At 38.7% G+C, this 18,290-nt stretch overlaps 2 protein-coding genes across 6 annotated transcripts; one reads left to right on the forward strand and one right to left on the reverse strand.

The window, feature by feature from the left end:
• Positions 1-645: 645 nt before the first annotated feature.
• On the reverse strand, positions 646-6,768 carry LOC120435371 (endothelin-3-like). Its single transcript, XM_039604862.1, has 4 exons — positions 6,396-6,768; positions 6,053-6,257; positions 3,583-3,735; positions 646-1,740 (listed from the first exon to the last, which is right to left on the reverse strand). The coding sequence occupies exons 1-4, from the start codon at positions 6,463-6,465 to the stop codon at positions 1,686-1,688; spliced, it is 483 nt and encodes a 160-aa protein (XP_039460796.1). The 5' UTR covers positions 6,466-6,768; the 3' UTR covers positions 646-1,685.
• A 4,436-nt stretch (positions 6,769-11,204) lies between these two features.
• Positions 11,205-18,232, forward strand: ttll9 (tubulin tyrosine ligase-like family, member 9). 5 transcript variants are annotated; one of them, XM_039604665.1, is made up of 14 exons: positions 11,205-11,261; positions 14,810-14,841; positions 14,922-15,017; positions 15,147-15,258; positions 15,355-15,540; positions 15,680-15,748; positions 15,831-15,921; positions 16,037-16,077; positions 16,163-16,265; positions 16,609-16,631; positions 16,758-16,954; positions 17,347-17,460; positions 17,689-17,813; positions 17,903-18,232. In XM_039604665.1, exons 1-14 carry the CDS (start codon positions 11,220-11,222, stop codon positions 17,971-17,973), a joined length of 1,302 nt encoding a protein of 433 aa, XP_039460599.1. In that variant the 5' UTR covers positions 11,205-11,219; the 3' UTR covers positions 17,974-18,232. The 5 variants fall into 5 exon arrangements, with proteins under 5 accessions (XP_039460599.1, XP_039460598.1, XP_031582350.1 ...); XM_039604664.1 differs by having other exon boundaries at positions 16,163-16,250; positions 16,573-16,631; XM_031726490.2 differs by lacking the exon at positions 11,205-11,261 and adding an exon at positions 14,205-14,368 and having other exon boundaries at positions 16,163-16,250; positions 16,573-16,631.
• Positions 18,233-18,290: the final 58 nt, after the last annotated feature.

Here is an 18,290-nt window from a genome sequence, read left to right on the forward strand (position 1 = left end):
CAAAGTTTAGCCAGGGGGGCTGATAGGGCATGAACAGGGAAAAGGGGGCACAAAGACATACTTTTCTTTCTTATTCTCATTTAAAATGTCTAGCTTTTAATAAATAATTATCTGAATCTTACACCCAAAGTTTTAATCTGATGTAAAATGTATAGAAGTCCATTACTGTATATAGTAACTGTTAAGTCTAATATACCCTAGTAAGTTATACTACTTTTTCCTTTGGGAAGATACCATCTGTGCAGTCTGCAATTCTGTAGAAGAAAGACGTTGAATCTATTTAATTATTCTTGAAAAATAATTTATTTCTGTGCACTTTTTTTCCCACACTGCATCAAATTAAAGTTGATTACGTCGATTAAGCATCATGAGGTGGAGGGTGGGGTGGTTCCCTATTTTTTTTTGCTGGGAGTTTGCAACCCTATTAGTTAGGTTGCTTAATATTTTTGCTAAGTACTCTTTAAAATACCAGAATAGGAAGGATGGAGTAGGTTTAAGTTTATTAGATTGATCAGTGTTGCTGAACTATAAAATATTTTGGGTGCAGTGTATTTTTTACATACAGGTATAACAGAATAGCTTTAGTGTTGTTGTTTATTTAAACTTGAGTATGAACTCATACAAAATGCAGCAAGATATTAAAAAAACAGTTTTATTGATTACAAAATACACTATATCGGATTCATATCGGTATCGGCAGATATCCAAATTTATGATATCGGTATCGGTATCGGACATAAAAAAGTGGTATCGTGCAATCTCTAGTTTATACTAACTGCAGATTTTCTGCCGTGAGAATATTTTTGTTGCTTTTACTCTAAATTCTGAAAGGTGCAAACATTTTAGAGAATAAATAAGCAAGGTTTGTTTGCTCAGAATCTGTTAGAGGACACTGAATAAATGTATTTATTGCTCAGCTGAAGGGTAATGATATAATAAGATGCATTGCATAGTTGTTTTTTTACATGAATCCTAGCTATACACCAGCAGTTCACTGGTTCTAAAGTTGTTATTAATCAGAGTTTGCTGTGGAACTGAGATGAAACCTTGATGAATATCACCGATGATTCAGTTTACAAATAATATAATTAAATGCCCTCCATACAGGCTACATAACATTATAAACCAAAGCTCAGTAATATGCCTCATAACACAAGTGGCATTCTCCATTGTGGAATGGTGTTTTAATGGCAAAGTATCAGGCAAAACATCAAAAATATCATGGCTTCATCCTGCTTTACATAGCTCCTCCTGGCGCTTTTCCCTCTACAGCATTTTTGTGAAAATGCATCCGTCTTCCCATATACATTGATACGATCTCATTATTTTGAAAGACTGAGTCAAAGGTAGTTCATAAAACTACATATGAATGCAAAGGGTCGGTCTAAATGAGTCTTGCATAACAAAAGGTCACCGGCTATTATGCTGTGGTTAAAGTTGTCCTCATGAGGCTCTCAGATAGGAAAAAAAGGGGATAGGCTCCGGGGTCTGTATCGCATTTGCTGAAGTTTCTGAGTTCTTGAAACCAACTTGCTCCAAGAGTTATGATGCTGAGGAATGTCGGCAGTGTTAAACTCCACAGTTCTTTCCCTGTGCGTACCTGGGAAGGCAAAGTGCCAAACGGAAAGAAATGAAGGGTCCATTCACCCAAGAAGAAGAGAAGAAGATGGAGGTGCATCAAACTGTCATCCAAGTCCAGGAATTTTGTGACGACTTCTGGTTGGAATGATCTGTAGGGAGCTTTGAAGAGAAAATATCAGACTAAATTAGTAATACTGAAGGAGCAAATATTGCAATTCAGTGCTGCAGATCCATAAAGTTAGGAGACTCAAAAGAGACTGCATCATTGTTGCTTCACTTCATGGTCCCCAGTGTGGGATTACACAGTAATAAAAATGGCCCTTATTTAGACAAATGTGCTGTATCCAGAAGCACACAGTACTAAGTCTAACTCCCACAAGTCTAATTGGTTTAAAGGCTCTTTTTCTATTTTAAACAAATGCCCAATTTGCTAAAAAAATATACTACAAGTTTCTGCTTAGAATAAGTAGGAAGAGTCAAACACTTATATATATCTTTTGTGTATATTTTTAAAATTAGCACACTGTCCATTGATCACAGCATATTTAAACACCAGAAATCTATTCAAGCTACAGTTTGTTAGAGAAAAGTGCTTGCTCTGGATTTGTGGTGGCCCACTACAATCCTAATTTAGATTTGTAAATGTCACAGCATTTTCCTTTCAGTATGAGAACCTCCCTCATGCCTAACAGCTTGAAAGTTAACTTTTGACTCTCCAGGCTTGTCAAACTGACAGATATTTCAGCTCCCTAACAATTACGGGCAGTTCCAAGAAGCAGCTGATAGCACTTGTTTGTGCAGCCTACAAAACCTATGAACAGCTATTACCCTGCACTTATGTGGCGATTTAAAGTGCTGCATGCTGCTGAAGTTCAGGCTTTTCGTGCAGTGATTTATCATGGGATGTTTTCCGCACAGCTGTTGAACAAACTGCTATTCATCAGAGCTGACTTGAGATTGTGTTAGTGGACACGCTGGTCTTGAGTCATCAGCAGGAGAAAATCAATTTCTATCACCACATAAAAAACAAACAAGTGGAGGCAAGGTAAGACCGAAATGAATCAAATGTCAGTGACGAACCATTGGAAGAAAAAGTTGCTTATTCTGTCTGATAACAGGTTAGATGATGTGCCTATCAGTTATATTTATAAGAAAAAAGTAGCAGTTACACCACTGCTCTAGAGCAACCATCCATCCATTTTCTTTCATTTATCTAATTCAGGGTCGAGAGGGGGGCTGGAGCCTATCCCAGGTGTCATAGCGTGAGAGGCGAGGTACACCCTGGACAGGTTGCCAATCTATCCTAGAGCTAATACAGAGAGAAAGACAACTACTCATCTTCACATCCAGGATTAATTTAGAATTCCCACTTAACCTAACTCCAATAATTGCACGTCGGAGAACCCATAGATTTCCACACAGACACGGGGAGAATATGCAAACTCCACACAGAAAGGCCCCGGCCACAGGGTGGAGTCAAGCCTAGGGCCTTGTTGGTGTGAGCCAATGGTGCTAACCACCTTGCCAACGTGCTAGAAGATCCCCACCTAGAAGAACCTAAATTAATACTGGTTTCCTTGTTAGGTAGTGCAAAACAATTCAAAACAAAGAAGCCATTGCTGAAAACACATTTTACACAAAGTGCAAAGTCTGAGTGTTTTTCTCCAACTGTATCCATGTGAAAATAGCAAATCGCTGTCCAAAGCAACTGTGGGCATATTTTTTGTCCTGTGGGCCCTAAAGGCAGCACCGTCCAGATAAACCAGAGTATTTCCAGTACAGAATCTGGCCTATCAGAAAGTAGAATTGCTGACAATGTCAACATTTCATTGTCTGGGCATTTTCTGAAGTTCATGTTAAATTTATTATAAGCCTCTTGTCAGCACAAGGTTTATTTCTGTCACTCTTTAGGCTCATTTATGGATGCAATCAAAATTCACAAAAGCAGAGAGAGAAAAAGGATTGTCTCAATATCATTTTTACAGATATAATCAGACTGACCTTGACAGACAAAAATCACGACACTCCGAGTCTGCATCAGTCACAACACAAAGGCAGCGCGGTGTCTTTGCCCCCTCGTGTTGGGACGGCTGAACACCACGTCGTTTTCGCTGACGTCCTCTGTAGCTCGACATTCCGTACGGCACAGTGCGCCTTAGAAGGATAGAGAGAGGCCTTTTTTCAGTATTTAGCAACAGATGAGCAAAACAAAGCAAAAATAATAAATGGAGCAGATACATCAGGACCTTCACACTGTCAGTGCTCAAACCCTAACCAGAAAAAATGTGTTTGAAGATTTAATTATTCCTTTTAAAGCAATTCTTAAACTATTTTTATGTTCTCCAGTGAACCAGGGAACATTTGTTCTTTTGATAATGCAAAAACAAAAGCAGCCAGAAAGGTCAGGGAAACTGAATAAAAAACAAATCTGACATATGACTTCGATATATCAAGTTTATAAAGTCAGAGTCCATCACTATATTGTCTGTTCTGGCCCTAATCCTCGCATCTGGATAACATTTAGATTCCAAGTGCCAGGTAGGCATCACTTCTTTTCTTTCTCTTTCCACTTATCTCTTTTCAACCATGTGTGATTGATTCTGTGAAAAAAGAGGATCTATATAGAGGCCTTTATATCTATAGGACCTACCTGATCGCTCAAATCTGCATGACATTTCAAATGAAAGATCCACTGACATAACAGATAAAAGCCTTTCTTTTGTAGATTTGTCAGATTATGTCAGACTGTCTGCTGCTTACAAGTGACTGAGTACCTACAGTGTTGCTGGCATCTTGCTGAGCTGCCTTACTGTGTCTTTTTCCACTGGCACTTCAGCCTGTGTAATTAACTTCAGGGTGAAATGCATTTGAACCTTATACCTGTTCAATCTGAAGTTGGGGCTGTAAATCAGAGATCACGCTCAATGTAATGAAATGCTGTTGTCAGCTGAGGGCAGTTATTCCAAAGTGAAAGAAGGGATTTGAGGAAAGCTTCACTTTAAACACTCTTACAATGTGTAGGACCTTTTTGATCAAACTTGGAGCTGTAGAGGAGATGTTATACTGTATATACACACAAATACTTCAAAGTTAGTCTTGTAAGCATGAACAAAAGGATGGAACATCTGGGATTTCTCCTCTAACTAAGGGTTTGCTATGTTCTTGTCTCAAAAGCATCGAATCCTTTTGGGAGTCCTCTGTTTCAGATCAGAGCTCCAACCATGTAAGGACAAGTTTTCAACACGCACATAATACACCTAATACTTGCTGCAATAGAGTTACTGGTATTGTTTTCACCTTTGTGTGTGTGCGTGCCCATGTGAATATGCGTGTAAGGTGAAATAAGCTCCAGGACACACCCACTATAGGAGAAACTAACATAAAAAAGGTTTTAGAACTTTGGCAGGTGTTTGGATGTCTGCCTTCACCTTACTTTACAGATCTTTAGCTGAACTCAAACTGCAAGTGGCAGCCACAAGTTATATGATGAGTCCTATAACTGGAAATAAAAAGCCAGCTAACTAACTGAGAAGAATATTTATCTGTAAGACTTCAGCGAAAGAGGATTTGTGATTAGATTGTTGAGCAGGATTATTTAAAAGTTATAAAAAGTTATGAAAATCTTACTAAAGGTGTGGCTTGGCCTAATGTAGAAGGAAATCTGAAGCCAAAACGCAGAATTTGATATCATTGCAAGATCAGACACTTTACACCATGTCTTCACATCAAATGTTTTCAACTAAAACAATCAGAAACTAATCCAAATCCTTGGTAGACGTACAGTATCTTAGACTGCCCCTTTTTGTATTTGCTGACAGCAAACATCGACTCGACTCCTTTCTTTTCCTGCCATAACTTTGACAACTTGTCTAAGAAACACGCCTTATCAAGCGTTTTTCACCAGTAGCAATGGTAAAGGATATAGCTAGATCAAGCCATACTTTAAATATATAACCTAATTAACATAGAATCAAATAATCGTTAAAGATGTAACAATAACCTTACTTAATTGTGCCCACATAACCTGTTAGTACCCAAGCCTAAATATATCTGTCAAACCATGTCAGCCAGTGCAATGAAGAACTCTGTCATTGCATTTTATCAATAGACAGGCTTAGGCTATGACTCATGGCGTGCCCGGAAAACACAATAAATGCACTAACTTCTGTAAATAATATCCTCCACCTGCCTGATTCCAGACTTTTACAGGAATACTGGCAATCTGTTGGGCCTGCCATCACTTGAATCTGGTGCCTCGGGGTGGGTAACTGGGTGTAACTGCAATGTGTGTTGCCTCTAGTGCACGGCTCCTATTTCAATTGCAAAACCAGCCACGTGCCAATCTCCGTTTGAAAGACTCTAAATTGCTACCTCTTATCACTCCTGACAAACAAGGCGACGTTGTGCAACCTCTGGGATTCTTGCACAAAAGCGGCGGCGTCTGAATTGAACTTAATAAAGCGTGCCTTACTCGGGGGTGTTGATCCAGATGATATCCAAGTGGCAGTAGTAGACGCACTCTTTATCCTTGTAGGAATAACAGGTGCAGCGCTTTTGTCTGGACTTTGCTTCTGCTGTCTCAGACAGCTGTGAGTCAGCGGATCCCCGGGAGCCAAACACCTTTGAGTCCGATTGGACCAAGGCGCGGGACGCCAAGATACCGTTATTAGAAGCAGCTATGTTAAAAAAAAACAAAACAAAAAAAAACAATAAAAAATAATAGTAAACAGCTAAATCAGAAGTCCTTCATAAATAATAAGGTATTTAATGAATTAATAAACAACCTTAAAAAATAAATATACCTTATTGCCTACCTTGCAAGACAATAACTGCCAGTATCTTGAAAAGCACGACTCTTGTGAGGATGGACAGCATCTTTGTCATGTGTCATATATTCCACAAAATAAAGCAAACGCCTGATGAAGATGCAAGTTAATCTCCAACCATCATCGATCCATTAACTTTGGCGCGTGTCCGTGTGCAGTTCATGTGGTCCGCAGGTGAAAAAAAATGTGTCGGAGGACGCAGAGTGTTTCATTCCAATGGCTTCATCCCGTAAATCCTGTACCTGCAACTTTTACACTGAGGCGAAGGGAACCTGTGTTTCTTCTAATGCAAGCTTCAGACTGCCGCAGTCGCAAAACAAGTGCGGTCTTTGAGGCGAGGCGAGGAACAATTACCCTTGAAGTCGCTTTGCCTTCTAAAACATGCGGGACTTCGGAGGGTACACGCCTACACCTCTTCTAGCACCCACCCTCTTTCAGATGCAGCAGCAGGAGATCGCAGTGTATGTATTTACATATATACTTATTCATACTTATTTATTTGATGCTTTTACTCATTTTTACTGGACACCTTTATGAATAAATCAACGAATGAATATTTATGCTCTTGAATAGTAATGCTCTTATAACCCATAAAAAGGTATTGCTCAGTGATGGATAAAAGATACAACCGGGTTCTTGATATTGAAATAAGTTCTTCATCTGCACTAATCACTGCTGACCTGTTGCCACTGACTGGTGCATATTATCCATAAGTTGAGAGTATGAGCTCAACACACAGAGGCCCCACCCCAACTAGGAGACTGAAGCCAGGAGCTTTCTTGGTGTGCTGCCCAGAACCACTTATCACTTATTGCTATTTTCAAGTTTATAGTACAGCTGATTTAAGAAACCCACTTCTAGGCCATCTTGGTGTTGCTGCCATACAGGAAGTGTGTTTCCCCCTTGATAGGCCTTTTAATTTTATGGGTAGAGCTTGTTACTAAGTCAGCTCTAAACGGTTTTTGAAATAAAAATATGCTTAAAGTCAGTGTTTTAATTCTTTCAAGCCTTTTTATGATTTAGTTTTTGTGTATGTCATGTGTGTGTGGTTAGCATTCTCACCTCGCAACTAGACGATCATGGGCTCAAATCCACCTGCCACCCAAGGCCTGAGTTTGTATGTTCTAAGTTGTTTCTGACTTCCTCCCACAGTCCAAAGAAACGCATGTTAAGTTGACTGACAGTTCTAAATTGGCCCTAGCTGTGAGCGTAAAGGATTGTCTGTCTTTCAGTGTTTACTCTGTGATAGACAGCAGACCTGTGCAGGGTGCAGTTTTTTACACAGCTTTCCTTCCGTGCATTTTTGCAAAAAATTAGTTACAGTAAAAAGATTTGCCTTTGAATTTAGCGATTTCCTCTCAACTTACAGAACAGATAACATGTTTATGCTAGATTTGCTGAAATCGGTTGTTTGGCGTGCAAATAAATGAAACTTAGTAGTTTGCAAACGACCTGGCACACCATACAAAACTAGATCAGTTATGTGGCCACCACAGATCAAGAACACAAGCCAGAATAAAGAGACTTGGCATAGCCCTCTTATCCTCAGAGGATTGCAAGAAGCCTCAATAAAACAAAGAGCAAGTTACATTTTTTCACCTGCAAAGTTTTCAAATGAACAATAACGGGTAGACATAAAAATAAAACTGTATGGAATGTGTGCAGCTGGAGTTTGAGTAGAGGCTGCTACCACACCATCGTCAGGTGGAGGTGGAGCTATCGCAACAAGACGGGGATCCTGATTAGACAGCCAAAGGAACAAAGGTGTTTTATTGGTACACGGGAATGCTGTTGATTGATCCAATTAATCATCAGAACTTGTCTGGTGATGAATGTAACACAAACATATCAAGCAGTCAGCGACTGATTTACAACCAAATAGAAAATATCAGTCATATTTCAGTGAGAGCCAGTTCCAGCCCAGCTCTGAACACTGAGGGAGGAATAAGTTACATTTCTAAGTTATGAAGTAGTCATAGACACATGGAACTAACACTGTAAATTCAAGTGTCCGCATAAATCATGAAAGCAAAGTCTAAAATAGTTTTTTTTGGGGGGGGGGCAGCACTTAGATAATTAATTTAATTAAACTATGTAGAAAAATAAGTCAAATATGGGTGCAATCACTGATGTACATCACATACAAAAATAGTCAGTTAAGATGTTGGATGCTGAAAAATTGCAAAACCAACCAAATAAACCACAAAGGGTTTGTGAATGAGGGTGCTCAAGTGAATGAAAACAAACATATCTCGCTGAGCCCTCAACTCCAATTTCCTTTCGGCTGGCTTTCCATCTTGAGGCAACGATCATTCATGAGCAAACCTGATAATATCTTCATAGTTTCTTAAACATTAAGGTCTGTATCTATGTTGTTTTGTACTGTTCAGTCTCTTTCTATCAAGTAAACAATACAGACAAGACCATTTAGGAAAAGGAGAAGAACAAAAGAAATACAAAATAAAGCAAAACACACTCCAGTATCACTCCACCTGTTCTGAATCAGTTTACATATTAAAAAGGAGCGGGAAGAAGTGCTCATTTTTCAAATATGGAAGTGCATTTTTCCTATTGCAGAAATAGCTGTCTAAAAATAAACTATTAGATAAAGTGTAGATTATGAATAGACTTGATTTAAAAGTTCTTCCTGGAATTGGTGTTATTAAACCTAGAAAATTCATCCACATTTATGAACACTGAAAAACTTACGTAGATACATTGGTGTAATGATCCAAAGTATATAATGTTTACCTTCTAGTTCTCTGGGTCTGCATCTGCATTAAGTGTTCTGGATTAGTACTTTCCTACAGAAGCATCCAAGCAAACTTAAATCTGTCTGACTCGTGATTGCCCTCTGGTTCCTTCCCAAATTCCCCAAGGCTAAGGTTTTGTGCCATACCCCAGCTCTCTGGCACAATCCCCAAGCTGGGAAACAGAAAGAATTCCAGATAAATTAAGACCATATTCTGTTTTCTTTTTCCTGACCAGTGTTATGGAGACAGAAAGCTATCAGAAAACTGAATATGTGGTTTAGGAGTCACATAATGTACGCATGATTTCAAGGTATCATTTTGGGTTTTCTGTGAAGGATCTCTGCAACCTGGGTGGATGAATCTGACATTGCACTCTGGCTTCATATGATGCTGATTATGTACCCAGAAGTAGGCAGTCAAAACAGAATAAGCATGTTACAAAATCTCCTTGGATATCTTGGTTTGGCATAGCTGATCATGGATATTAAACTGAAGCTTTAGAGTGTGAAACCTAATAGCAAGCCTTATTTAATTAAACCTTTCTCACTTTACTCATGTAACATAACAGTCTATTACCAATACCATTCTAAAAATCCACCTTGGACCACCTTGGACCACCAAGTTTTCCCAATAGGAAATTTCTGTTATTTCCCAGGTTGTTGTAGCAATTGTAAATAATACATCTATTTTCTCCTCACTTTGACTCAAGAAATCATGCATATAGTTTCATATTATAACACATGTATTCTTATGTTCACTTTATGTTCACTTTCAGCCTGCCAACCCTGTAGTGTTTATTATAGCTGTGCTTTTGGCAGAGGGAATCTCTTTGCAACACATTCTAGCCTGAACCAAGAGACATGAGAGAGCGTAATACATTACAGAAGCATTCCAGCTACCACTTTGTCCTGTTTTTCTTGCCCTCTTGTGTTTTATTAGAAAACATTTTGTGTGTGCTAAATCTGGGGATTTCCATGCTCATTACCCTGTGGAGCTCCTATCGGAGAAAACAATAAACAGGTGGTATTAAGATGGATAGGGATATGTAAGCCTATTGAAATGAATCTGATGAGCTCATGTAAAATGAGCGGTGCCACTGTGGTGCAGTGGTTAGCACTATCACCCCACAGCAGGGAGGTTCTTTTATAGATTTAAGGACCTTTCAGAGGGTTCTCCCAGTGTTTTGCAGTGGTATTCCTGGAGCACTCTGGTTTTGCACCCACAGTCCAAAGACATGCATGTTATGTTAACTGGTGAATCTTTAGCCATATGTGTGAGATGTGAGAATGTGAGAAAACTGACAAGTAATTTGTGACAATCCTTAAAACTCCCTGAAAAGCCTTCAGTTGATCCAAAATGCTGCAGCGGGAATACTGAGAGGAACTAGGAATAGAGATAATATTTCCCCCATATTGGCTTCTCTTCATTGGCTCCCTCTTAAGTTCAGAATCAAGTTTAAGAATCAAGTTTAAGATGGATCTTGAATCCCCATCTTATCTAAAAGATCGCATAGTACCAGGTTAACCTAGGAGAGCACTTCAGGCTCAAACTGGTGGTTTACTTTTGGTTCCTAGGATATTTAAAAGTAGAATGGGAGGTAGAGCCTTCATTTTTCAGGCCCCTCTTCTGTGGAACCATCTCCCAGTTTGGATCCAGGAGAAAGACACCCTGTTTACTTTTAAGATTAGACCTAAAACCTTCCTTTTTGCTAAATCTTATAGTTAGACCTGGATAAGGTGACCCTGAATCCTCCCTTAGTTATGTTACTATAACCTTAGGCTACGAGGGGCTTCCCTTGATCTACTGAGTGTTTCTTGTTCACTCACCTTTTTCTCTCTATGTGCTTATACTCTGCATTTAATTATTAACTATTATTAATGTCTGGCTAACTTCCACAGGGTAATTTTTGTCCTGTTTCTCTCCCATCACCTCTGACCGGTCATGGTGCATGAGCCTCTAGTTCCCTTAGCTTTCTTCACTGAGTGACTAACTTAAGGTGTTTCCTCTGAATGTGGACAAGGGTTTCAACCAATTTTTGTAAGACTCTGCAGAAATATGTATGGCTGTGCTGAACTTTCCACGAACGGAACATCCTTCCAAGGTGAGGATTATAACACTAAACACAGCAAGATAGCGCTCAAACGAGTAGCAGCTGATCCCGTCTACCCCAGAGATTTCCTGCTTTGCGGTATTGTTGTTGAAGAGCATATGGTTTACCATGACTGATGACTAGCACTTGCTGGAAATTGTATGACCTCCATAATGCTTCACATTAAGTTGGCGGTATTGTGGGTATGCAAAACCCACAGAGTGGTTGAATCAATATTGTCAAACTAAAACAGTCACAGAGGGCCTCTGAAAGTATGACCTAAATTTGAGATGACAGTTTAAATTGGAAAATAAAGTTGGAATTTAACTTCATATCCACAGAAGACACAGGGTGCATGTTTAAAAGAGAGAAACCCATGTGGATTCACCCCCAAATACAATTTGCATTCCAAGACACTTGTGATCATGGAGCTGTTTTTTCTTGTTGCATAAAGACTTAAACGTAAGCGGTTAGCCAAAATTACAGGCAACATGCATACAAGCTACTACTGGAGACTGATAGAAAGTCTCTCTACAGTGAGTGCCAAACCAAAACTGTTGCACAGACACAAATGCAGGAAATGTGTCTCAGAATAAAAGCTTGCTGAAACACTGGCCTCTGATTGGCACCTAGTGCTTAACTTATTATCAGGGATTAGGAAACAAAGTTGTTTTTTTTGCACACACTCGGTTTTGAAAAGCAAGGGGAAAGAGTAAAGATTGAATGTTTCTTAAGAAACACAAAGGACTAAAACTGAGGACAGGACACTATAATTTAGTGTTGTTTAAAAACAGTAAGGTTGTTGGTTGTAGGAAAAATGTAAAAAAAAAAAGGTATTAGAGGTAACGTAAAGCAGGAAACATTGAAATCTTAGATGGCTCAAGTTTCATACAGCTTTCAGTATCTGCACTTAATATTCACAGAGGAAGGTTGAAAACGCTAAATCACGTTAGCATTTCTGTTTAAGCAATTTGTCAGCTTTCAGTCATCCTACATGTAATTGCGGTATAATCACACGCTCATGTAATTATTACACATGGCATGCACAGTCGGTCGGGGGTGGTCCAAATATTTATTGCCATTTGGAGACCAAATTAATACGTGCATGTTTTTACTTCTGCGCCTCAGCCGAGCAGATGAAGGTTAAAAGAAAACTGATGCCATTTTATAGCCATCTGTTTTGGATTTGAAACATAAAAATTTGCCATTTGAGCAGATTTGATCTAGCCTACATCTTTGTGATAAAAAAAAGACCCAATAATTACAATAAAACTCCCTCATAATGGCTCACAGTTTAATGTGTTCCTTAAATCATACATTGCACTTTGCAACAGCTCTCATTTCAATGAGGCTTTGAGGCTGGGTTTTGGTTTAGCTAGAAAGCCATTCATTTTACAATTTAAGAGGTTATCAACATTCATCTTAAAGTCTTCTTAAATAGCCTGATCAGATTTTATATACATAAACATATAAACCAGAGTCTAAAGTATGGTTGATTGTTTGAGGTAACAAATAGTAATGTTCCAGTTTATTTAACTTTTCACAGAAATGTGAGTCCAGCATAAGCTCCCCTCACTTTGTTGACAGTACGCTGAAAAACAACAGATGTCAATGTTTTTACAAACTGGCTATAGCTTAAAAAGAGATACTGTCCAAGTACTGTTACCCCTACCCACCACGGATTTATTAAATGAACATTAACAATAACCAAAGGATCAATGAGACTGTGGCAGGGGTGTGGTCTCTGGCCCTGCTGCAATGGAGGGGCGGTACGGTAAGATCACGGGGCTGTGCCGGGAGGACGGAGAGGACAGGTGAGAGGGATTACAACTAATGAACTCTGCCCCTTTCTAGTGTCTGGACTCAGGGCTGAGCGGTGTGCTTTGTGTGGGAAGGAGCTGGAAAGCTGGCTTCCCGGTGAAATATATACGGTGCCGAAGCAGTGGGAAGGCTGTAATTAAAAATAAAGGTGCTCAGAGTGAAACTTGAACACGGTGTCGGTCCTGATTATATCAGAGACACATTTTTTAAAAAAATTGATGGAAGTATTGACCACTTAAATGAGCAGGCTTCGGTCACAAAGAAAAATATGCATATTAGATACAATCCATTAATGTTCTGCTTGTTGGGGTTTTGCTCTCTAATATTATATATATATATAATATTATAGGTCTTTACTTTGCAGTGTATATGCACGATAAGGTGACTGTTATTGTTAGTGAGCTTTATATAAATTAAATCAAACTCAACTGAGCTCAATTAACCATTGATAGAGAATTGTGTTCTGTCAATTTAAAAAGTAAGGAATTAAAAATCAAGTATGAGTAAGGTTTGGATTGGACTGGTTGCACAAGAAAGTGGGATGCAAATGGCAGGAGTTTATATAATGACAATAATAATGATAATAATAATAATAATAATAATAATAATATAGCAGTATTAGCTTCCATTTATATATTTGTTGACAGATATATAATACAAATATGTAAATAATGCAATTACACATTAATTGATTTAAGCAGTGAATAATGAATATTAAATGCTGATTAAGAAATATCTATTATTGATTAGGATATGCTACAAATGTACCATCCGGCCCACTCATTGGAGTTTTGGCGCCACTAAGTGGTGAATTGATAGAACAGATTCCTGATAAGATAAGATAAGATAAGATAATAATGATTTTTTGCTTTCATCATTCTTTAGCTTTTTGTAGGCCTGTTATTTTTAATATATTCTCCATCTTATCGGGTTAACGAGCAGCTCATGAGACCCAGTCATAGATGCTGGTGCATGATCATGATTTAAATGAGCCGCATGAAAACCTCACATTATTATGACCTTCGTGAGGGTTTTATGTCTGTTTCAGAAAAGCGCTTCTTCTTGAAAAAGCAAGTCTCTGTCTTCTACGGGAAGCACACTAGGACATTCTTCCCACAATGCGGGGCAAGGTTGCCATGGTAGCAGCTGTTGTTAAACACTGTTGAACAGTAGCTAACTTTTGCTATTGTAGCTAGTACGCGTTACTTTCACGTGTTTTTGAAAATACTTTAATTTAATAGTAATTTCCACAATTTCCTCTGTTTTTCGCGATCAGGGCATCCATGTCAAAGTATAAGGTAAACAGAAAGAAGCGACATTGTTCCTATAACAACATTGTTCCTATAACAAAGATGGTATAAAGATGGTATTGCCTAGCTACTAGAGTTATAACTTATGGGGTACATAAGCCAATAATTTAATAATAAAAGCAGAAGAGTGCTGTGCCGGGTTTTATTCAGTTGTCTGAAAAACACACTCGTAGACTTTGGGTTATCCCCACTTTGTGGCCTTAACACTGAAATAAAGTAGTAAAACATGAGAGGCACAAATTAGGAGGAAACTGGGGTTAAGCAGCCATTTGCAAATTCAGAAAAAATGCGAATTGATTATATTTTATAATATCTTGCAACTTCAGACTCAGTTACCAATTGAGCTTGAAGTTGTCAAGTGCTGGTAAAGCTAAATTTTGTCGCTCCTCAAGATCACTGAGTTTCTTTTTGCTTCCTTTACCCTTACAGGCATATGGATACAAAGGCTCCTGTGAAGAGCGGTAAGTGTTGTTCCTAATTTGATTGCACATTTAAGAGTGCATGTACTGGTAGCACTGACTGTGATGCAGTGTTTCCTCAGGGAAGGAAGAAGCTGTGTGCGCTACAAATGTGGCCTGCCTTGTAACACCATACAAGATGTCTTGCACCAAAGACCAAACTGGATTGAGGTTAAAGAGTGAGTAGATTGATATTTTAGAAAAACTGTGGAATTATGTGCAGGAATGCATATATAGAAGGAAATCAGAAACATTCTCCAGAGAATGCTACACCAGGGTCCTGTAGTTTTCTTTATTCCTTCTCACAGTGATGGTGAGTGGGACTTCAACTGGTGTGATGTGGGATGGCTGAGGGAAAATTTTGATCATACATACATGGAGGAGCACGTAAGGATAAACCACTTTCGCAACCATTATGAGGTGAGGCATTATCAGCCTGTGGTTGCATGTAACTGTTAAATGGACATTTTAGCAGTTAGCAAATCGTTTTCTTTGTTTCTATGTTTTGCACTACAGCTGACTCGGAAAAATCTCATGGTGAAAAACCTCAAGAGATACCAGAAACAGCTTGAAAGGAAGGTTGGTCGCATAGAAGCATCCAACTGTGATTTTTTCCCTTGCACTTTTGCACTGCCCAGCGAGTATCATCTCTTTGTAGAGGAATTCAATCGAAGCCCTGGCAGCACCTGGATCATGAAGCCGGTTAGTTAAAAAAAAAAACAAGCAAAGAAAAAAACAAGTAACCAGGTGCAAAAACAAATATATATATATATATTTTTATAACCTCAGAAAGTAAAAAATAGGTTGCTCCGATGTCATGAAAATATCTCTCTATGTCTAGGTTGGAAAATCTCAAGGCAAAGGCATTTTTCTGTTCAGAAAACTGAAAGACATCATAGAGTGGAAGAAGGTGAGGTTATGTAAAGAACTGGTTGTAAGTTAAACTGCTAAAAGGAGACATTTGGAGAGTCTGATTGATAATACTCACACAGGATGGTTCCCGCTCAGAGGAACAAAAGGACGGAGTTCAAGTGAAAAGCTATGTGGCACAGCGCTATATAGAGAACCCTTATTTAATCAATGGTAATGATCATGCTAAAAATATACAATTTAATATAATTAATTTAGATTTATTATTTAGAAAATAGATGCCCACATACTTGCTTCATTACTTTTTATGCTTTTTTTCCCCCAACAGGCAGAAAGTTTGATCTGAGGGTCTATGTGCTGGTCACATCAGTATGTACTGATCCCTGTAGCTTGCATAGTTTTATATAAAACGTAAAATCTGCTGCATGTTAAAATCAGTTTGTCTCTCTTTCAGTATGTGCCCCTGAAAGCCTGGCTGTATCGAGACGGCTTTGCCCGCTTCTCAGGCACTCGCTTTTCCCTCAGCAGTATTGATGACAAGTGTATCCCTTTTTATGGTATTGTTGTATTTATTAGCATTAATTTGAATGCTAATGCATTTATTAATATATGTTTTATGAACGACAGAGAGAAACAGCTTCGCCAGCTTCTAAAACCATTTCCATGTTTAGCTCTGAGTTATCAGCACAGTCAATTCATTTAATGAATTTAGGCTCTGTCTAATGAAATGGTCATGTAAAATCAATTTTAAATAGCTCTGTTTGGCCACATTTCTTAGACTGTTGCATCATATTTTTTTTTTGGTTTGTTTTTGTCCATGTTGAATCACATCAGTAAAGTTTTCTCCTTAGCAACGATTTTCAGATATGCATCTCACCAATGTGTCTGTTCAAAAAACAGCACCTGACTATGATCACGAGAAGGTGTGTAATTCAGGAACCTCAAAGAAAAAGAGCTAATGTTACCTTTACGCTCATGTTCTGAAACATCCCTGTTTTAAATGGCTTTTATCTCTTTATTGCTGCATTGTTTCATCCAACGATAAGTAGGGATGCAAGTGGCAGATGCAACAGCTTCGAAGATACCTGACCGCAAAACACGGCAGAGAGGTGGTCGAAACCCTATTTAAAGAGATGGACAACATCTTTGTCCGCAGTCTGCAGAGTGTACAAAAGGTCATTATTAATGACAAACACTGCTTTGAGCTCTATGGTTATGACATACTACTGGATCAGAACCTCAAACCGTAAGTCTGTAAACACATGCCAACACAGCATATTTACGTGCATTTCTAAATAGACACTACTAAAGCGTGCATGCTCATGCTTAAGAATTTTTGGGTTTCTCAATGGCCTTTAATAACTTGTATTACATATTCATAAAATAAAACTGATATATATACCTAAGGTAGGAGAATTCACTAGAAATGCATGAATGACCACTAAAGAAATGCTCAGCATATCTGATAAAATGAGAGTTGGCTGTGCTAAATTACAGCACACAGATTAATTAAAGCACCTTTGTCCACTGCAAATACTAACCATCGTTAATGAACCGTCTGCTGTACCTGTGGACTGGCCCACAGTGGCTCGAAAGTAAATGTTTGCTGAACATAATCAACCCTTCATCTTTCCTTAGGTGGTTAATTGAGGTGAATGCCTCTCCATCACACATGCCCAGCTGTCAGGAGGATTACGAGATGAAATGCAGACTGCTGGAAGACACTTTGAATGTTGTGGATATGGAGGGAAGGTAAAGACCTCGTTCATATGGTTTTCCGTTTTTGTCATTAAGGAGCAGAGTTTGAGTGCTTCCTCTCCCTGCAGTCATTTTATATGGTCTGAGCCTAGATTATAGCACATTTAAAAGTTAAGAATGTGGGTGTGAAGAAGCACTTTTGAAAAGCTTACCAACATTAAACATCTCACTTCCATTTCCTTTTTTTGCATACTGCGTTCTAATGGTCTGTTTTCTCCTTAGGCTCACTGGGAAGGAGAAGAGAGTGGGTGGCTACGATCTCATGTGGAATGATGGTCCTGTCTACAGAGAGGATGCCAACCTACAAACATATGGCAGCTCAGGTTTCACAGCTAACACACATCTAGGTAACCTAAATGTGCGGCTTCTGTTTTTTTTTTCCTTTTCTTTCGAGGCAACAGTAATTCCCATTCTAAGGACCTCTTCTTTGTTGCAGGGTGTGTGAACGACAGAGAGAAACAGCTTCGCCAGCTTCTAAAACCATTTCCATGCCAAAGGAAGGCATAATCAGATTGAGATTTTCTACTACAATGCTGCTACTCCAGTACTTAGTGTTAAAGATCCAGTGATCAGGGTGGCATTGAGGGGTCTATCAAGCAGTCAGCTATGGGGAAAAACATATCTAATCCTTTATACAGAGTTATCTGTGCAAATCTGATACTTAAAATCTACTACAAACCTTGTAATTACCCTACATTATATTCAACAAGAAATACACTAGTGCAGAGAGTTTTGCTTATGAATCCAACAATCAATGTGCTTGAATGGCAGCATGTGTTTGCATATTTGCATGCACAATGTCAATGACAAAAACAGTTGTGAAT

Source organism: Oreochromis aureus, linkage group 20 (genome assembly GCF_013358895.1).
Source record: "Oreochromis aureus strain Israel breed Guangdong linkage group 20, ZZ_aureus, whole genome shotgun sequence".
Lineage (NCBI taxonomy): Eukaryota > Metazoa > Chordata > Actinopteri > Cichliformes > Cichlidae > Oreochromis > Oreochromis aureus.